Raw genomic sequence first — 6,126 nt, 5'->3', positions numbered from 1 at the left:
GAGCTCCCCCGCTTGCTCTGCATTGGAACTTGTACACGTGCCATCCGCTCGAGTGAGCCGTGGCACCTTGCCGAATGGCGCTTCCTTGCCCGATTTGAGATACCTAGCAGCTTGCCAGATGTTGTCGTGGTCTGCCAAGAAACCCTCCCAGTGTGATTTCTTCTGCTGCCGGATGGCATCATGGTACTGCTTAGCTGCTGCTTTGGCTGTGTCGTGGATATTGTTATCAGTACACCCAGCTCGTCTCATCGCTCTTGCTCGGTTGCGCCAGTACGTGTACACTCGCCGCAACTGCGTTAAGTCAGACGTCCACCATCGTTTCGTGTATGGTGACGGTCGCGCTTTTGGTGTCAGCGTATGCAGCGCTTCCAACACTAAAATACTAGCTCATCCATCCTTTCCTGCACAGTTCCACCGGTCTCGTCCTTCAAGTTCGTCGCTATCCGCGCCCGAATCTCTTTCCACAGCGCGTTTTTCAGCAGCAGTCTCTCCTGCCCGTGCGGCCTGTCTGTCGTAGCTTCGAACAAGGTCTCGATGGTTCTGTGGTCTAAACCATGTTCCGTGCTACATGTCCTGCAGCTAACGAGGTTTTGTGCTAACCCCTCCGAGGCCAGAACCAGGTCGACCGTCGATTCATACTCTCCTCCTTGCCATGTCTTCGTTCCTCTGGGGAGCAGGCTGCTCAGACTATAGTCACTCATAAGATCAACAATTTCGTCCGCCTCTCCTTGCCTGACCATCGACACATCTTCACCTCCCCACAGATTATCATGTCTATTGAAGTCTCCGACCAAGACGACGTCAACAATCTGTCCCTCATCCCGTCTCGTTTTCACAATCGTGGCCCTAAGCAGAGCGCATGCATCTGTCAATGCTTGCTTGTCTACCCCTTGTACATAGACAGAGACAACCAGTACTTTACGTTCCGGGAGTGTAACCACCGCGGCCGTCAGATCCGACGATTCTACTGCCACTTGTTCCACCTCAAGGTCCCTCCTTATCCACATCATACTTCGAATCGCCCATCTTCCCGCCGTATTGCATACCGTAGGAACTAGCTTGGTCCACTTGTGGTGTGTTATTGGGGTTGTCAGCAACCGGCCTTGGATCAGACGGGCGTGCGGTTCTTGAATGGCCACGACAGCTGCATTAGCAATCTCCTCGTCATTCATCAGACTGTCGTGTATTTCGCCTTGCTTGTGGACGTTTAGTTGAATGATGCGCAACGTGTTACTCATTCCTAGCGGGATAGAGCAACCTGCAGATTTTGCTGAACGATTCGTGTGGGCCACCACAGGGTACACACTTGGCCGTCATCTCGGTGCAGTCCCTATGATGGTGACCTTCCCGAGCACACCTGGCACAGACTCGAGGCTTCTTGCATCCCGCTGCTTTGTGCCCGGTGAGTTCTTGGCAGTTGGGTAGCATACAGTCGCGGGCAAAAATGCCTGACGCTTTTCCAAATATCGGTCGAGATGATAGAGCGATCCACACAGTATGAACTGGGGTGGTTTGCGCAATATATACTTTACTAGTACGGAAATTTTATATCCGCTTGATGCACCTACCTCCTTTCGCAAACCTTTCTAGGTGCAGTTGAATTTGTTCCTTAAAGTAGCATACATACTAGCATGTGCTTCTAGGCTCATTTCAAGGCTTGAAGATTGACCAGGAAACAAGTCTATAACGTGTGAAGACAAACGCCGTGTTAATGGATATTTGGGCATGATGCATGACTTGTTCTCCCCACTACCTAAAGCGACGCTTGTTATGTAAGTCTCGGACTAGCACGTACTGCGATGCTAGTCTAGACGAGTGAATTTCTGCTAGTATCTCCTTCCGAATAGCTATCATATGCTCCTGCACCTTAATCGCTCTCCTTGACTTGGCCGCTCTCCTTGACTTGGCCATTATCCTTATATGCGAGTGCTAGCGAGTTCTGCGATGCTAGTCGCAACGGATGAGTCTCTGCCAGTATCTCCTTTCGAATAGCCACTACATGCTCTAGTATCTCAATCGCCTTCTTGACTTGGCCATTATCCTTATATGCGAGTGCTAGCGAGTTCTGCGATGCTAGTCGAGATGGGTGAGTCTCCGCTGATATTTCCTTCCGAATAGCCACCACATGTTCCAGTATCTCAATCGCCTCCTTAACTTGGCCGTTATCCATATATGCACCTGCTAGTACGTGCTCTGAAGCCAGCCGATAAGGGTGAGTCTCTGCCATTGTGTTTTTCTCAATAGCCACGACATACTCTAGCAGCTCAATCGCCTCCTTAACTTAGCCGTTATCCTTATATGCAAGTGCTAGCGAATACTGCGATACTAATCGAGATAGGTGAGTCTCTGCTGATATTTCCTTCTGAATAGCCACCACATGTTCTAGTATCTTAATCGCCTCCTTAACTTGGCCGTTATCCTTATATGCACCTGCTAGTACGTGCTCTGAAGCCAGCCGATAAGGGTGAGTCTCTGCCATTGTATTTTTCTCGATGGCCACGACATACTCTAGCAGCTTAATCGCCTCCTTGACTTGGCCATTGTCCTTATATGCACTTGCTAGCATGTGCTCTGAAGCTAGCCGATAAGGGTGAGTCTCTGCCATGGTGTTTTTCTTAATAGCCACGACATGCTCCAGTAACTCAATCGCCTCCTTAACTTGGCCATTAGTCTGGTATGCGCTTGCTAGCGAGTGCTGTGATGCTAATCGATCTGCGTGAGTCTCTATAAGTGTCTCTTTTCGAATAGCTACCACATGCTCTAGTATCTTAATCGCATCCTTAACCTGGCCGTCGTCCTTATATGTACCTGCTAGCACATGCTCTAAAGCTAGTCGATGTGGGTGAGTCTCCGCTAGTATCTCTTTCTGAATAGCGACCACATGCTCTAGTATCTTAATTGCCTCCTTAACTTGGCCGTTGTCCTTATATGCGAGTGCTAGCGAATGCTGTGATACTAGTCGCGATGAATGAGTCTGTGCTAGTGTCTCCTTTCGAATAGCTACCACATGCTCTAGTAACTCAATCGCCTCCTTGACTTGGCCGTTGGTCTGGTATACGCCTGCTAGCACGTGTTGCGATGCCAGCCGATCTGCATGAGTTTCTGCAAGTGTTTCCTTTCGAACAGCCACCACATACTCCAACATCTGAATTGCCTCCTTGATCTGGCCATTGTCCTTGTATGCTAGTGTAAGCTCGTGCTGCGATGAAAGTCGAGACGGGTGAGTCTCTGCCAGTGTCTCCTCCAGACTAGCCACAAGAAGCTCAAATACTTCAACCGTTTCTGTAGTCCGCCCATCGACTCGAAGGCAGAGCCCCGCTCTACGACACAACGTTTGCGATACGTTGTTTCCTCGCAGCCTGGCGTTCTTTATAAGACACAGAACATGCGGCAAGAGCTGCCGCCATACTAGCCTCTTCTCCCACTCGTCCGACGGAAAGATCCTATCGAGATGCTCAATTGCCGCATCTTCCTTCATTAAAAAATCATTTATCTCCAGATCAAGCCACGATTGCAAGACCAAATGCACTAAGCTGTGCATATCTAGCATCTCGCCGTCCTCACGCCAACTAACAAACCCATACCCACACAATAGTCCTAACGAGTCTTCTAGACCTATCTCGGATCCTACTGTAGGTAATATGCTTATCGGTATTGCCTTCGACTCAATCCACCGAATAAAAGACAGAAGATAAACTGCATTTATATCTGTCTCGCGAATCGCGTCGAATGATACAATCCATGTTGTTGCCACAGCACCTTGCGCTTGGCTGTGATGCGTCTTATCACGGAGCCGCCTGCTAAGAAGATTGATCATATTCTGGTCGGCCGACCGGCACAGTCCCAAGTACCGAACAATAGGTGTCCGGTTCTTGTTCATATATGCCGCCGCCTGTGCCAAGGTCAAAGGCAAGTACATCAACTTCTCCAACAGCTCCTTGGTGCTCTCTACATCCTGAACCTGGTCTTTCTCGAGCAGTAGTATCCCCATTAGCGAAAATGCCTCATCAACCGTCATGGGCGATAACTTAATCACGTCGCTGCCTGCGACGTCCACAGCGACTGAGAACTGACGCGTCGTTAAGAGAATCCTTCCTTTGCGGCTTTGCGGCAATAAGTTAGACAGTCCAGTCGATTGGCCGGGTACTCCGTCTAGTACGTTAGCATCGTCAACATTGTCAACCACCAAAAGCCAATGACCTGCCGCATCTGACTCAAGGTATATCCGAAGAGCTTCTTTCGGGTCGTCATCGCCACACTGGATGTTGAGCCGTTGCACCAAATCTACTGCCGCCTTGTGAAGAGCCGCCATGCTTTGCGCCGGCAGCCAGAATACTGAATGACTCGTCACATCCTCCACTTCCATGTTTTGCACTCGGTACGCCAGTTCTAACGCTATCTGCGTCTTGCCCATGCCCCCAAGTCCCACCACCGCCACTCGCTCTCTCTTCTCGCGGAAGAGCATCCGCTCGAGCTGATCTAGCTGTGTTCGGCGGCCCGCAAAGTTAAGATTGCGTCGAAATGGGATATAAGAAACTAGAGATCATTTAATATGGATATCAACTGAGTAGAGACTAACCACGAACCGCTGCTTGATCTTGACGGGCCTATCTGCGCTAACACAGCCTTAGCGTAGGCTGCCGCCATTGCTGCTGCATATGGCTGCCATTCCTTGTTCTTATGCTCGTCGCCATAGTCACATACACCACGAATCACACCGACAGGAATGCGATTCATCGTTCCTGCTGCCTCCATCTCGAGCCCGATTATGTTATACCGATCCCTCAATTCGTCTCGCCTCGATGCATTCTTCATCAGCTTCTCTCCAGATCCAATTGACCCGTACCAGATGCGCGTACGTCGCTCGGCCGATCGAGGCTCTCGTCTTTCGATAATCAGCTTTCCCCCCGCGTCGGTCCTGTAGAGTTGGTCTGCATCCTGTCCAGGATCCGCAAAAGTCCCACTAGTGTGCTGCTTATTCCTGATTTTGTTGTAGTATGGGAGAATCAGGTCAGCATCGTCTGGCGCTTGCTCTTTAATGCTCCCGATGGCTGCCCTTACAACTGTCTCTGTCATCGCCAGAACATAGCCACCTCTTAGTGACTGAAAGCCGTCTGAGCTGGTTTCCTTGCCGAGGTCATACGCGATCAGTCCGGCGCTGTCTCCCTCGGGTAGCGCCACGAGGACGTCGCCTAGTCGGATATCGCGCGGCGAAGGTCGCGTCAGCCTAGGCAGACCGGCTGCCACGCCGACGAGTAGTCCGAACCAGAAGTTGGGGAAGAATCTCTTGACCTGACTCGCAAGCGCGGCCGCCGAGCCCGTCCCATACTCCTGGCCCGCTGGCAGCGTCGCGATGACGACATTATGCCCGCAGATCTCGCCAGCCTTGTAAACATAGTCGCCACCGCGCTGCATAGGGAAGCGTCCAACATGCGCGCGATCAAGCATGCAAGCGGCGGCGCGGGCCTCGATCTGCAGCGGCGCAATCCACGCGATAGTGTAAACTTTGGGGTCTAGCTCTATCACCATTGCCTAGCTTGTGGAGGAGAAAGGTGGAGGAGCGGGGTGGAATACAGGGAGCCGGAGCTTGGGTTGACGGCTCAGCTTTTTGTTCAGACCAGATGGGAATGATATTAGCGCGGAATTAAGATTTCCCGTTCCGTTCCCCCCGCATCCTTTCCAAGGGTATCCTCGTTTCCATATTTGAGCTTCGGATGCAAGACATGCTTGTAGAGCTGTTTCGAACTGAGTACTATATCGAGTTGAGACTAGCTAGCGCACTTTCATTTTCTGACATAATATTTCTATTCGACTTTGTAGCGGAAGGTTTGCGTGTTCTGGCACGATTGGCCTGGTTTCTACGCCGGAGAAAATTGCAGAATTCAGTGAATCATCGAATCTTTGAACGCACATTGCGCCCGCCAGCATTCTGGCGGGCATGCCTGTTCGAGCGTCATTTCAACCCTCGACACCCCTTCGGGGGAGTCGGCGTTGGGGACCGGCAGCATACCGCCGGCCCCGAAATACAGTGGCGGCCCGTCCGCGGCGACCTCTGCGTAGTACTCCAACGCGCACCGGGAACCCGACGCGGCCACGCCGTAAAACACCCAACTTCTGAACGTTGAC

At 51.4% G+C, this 6,126-nt stretch overlaps 2 protein-coding genes across 2 annotated transcripts; both read right to left on the bottom strand.

Annotated features, from left to right (window-relative positions):
- Window positions 1-1,867: 1,867 nt before the first annotated feature.
- On the bottom strand, window positions 1,868-2,227 carry V2A60_010019 (uncharacterized protein; the record flags this gene model as incomplete). The annotated part of the gene is made up of 1 exon (XM_083261280.1): window positions 1,868-2,227. One exon carries the CDS (start codon window positions 2,225-2,227, stop codon window positions 1,868-1,870), a length of 360 nt encoding a protein of 119 aa, XP_083117406.1.
- A 1,891-nt stretch (window positions 2,228-4,118) lies between these two features.
- Window positions 4,119-5,529, bottom strand: V2A60_010018 (5'-methylthioadenosine/S-adenosylhomocysteine nucleosidase family protein; the record flags this gene model as incomplete). Its single annotated transcript, XM_083261279.1, has 3 exons — window positions 4,119-4,152; window positions 4,215-4,536; window positions 4,587-5,529. The coding sequence occupies 3 exons, from the start codon at window positions 5,527-5,529 to the stop codon at window positions 4,119-4,121; spliced, it is 1,299 nt and encodes a 432-aa protein (XP_083117405.1).
- Between the last annotated feature and the right edge of the window lie 597 nt (window positions 5,530-6,126).

The sequence above is a fragment of the Cordyceps javanica genome, chromosome 7 (assembly GCF_051103115.1).
Source record: "Cordyceps javanica chromosome 7, complete sequence".
Lineage (NCBI taxonomy): Eukaryota > Fungi > Ascomycota > Sordariomycetes > Hypocreales > Cordycipitaceae > Cordyceps > Cordyceps javanica.
This window is presented reverse-complemented; position numbering and strand designations above follow the sequence as displayed.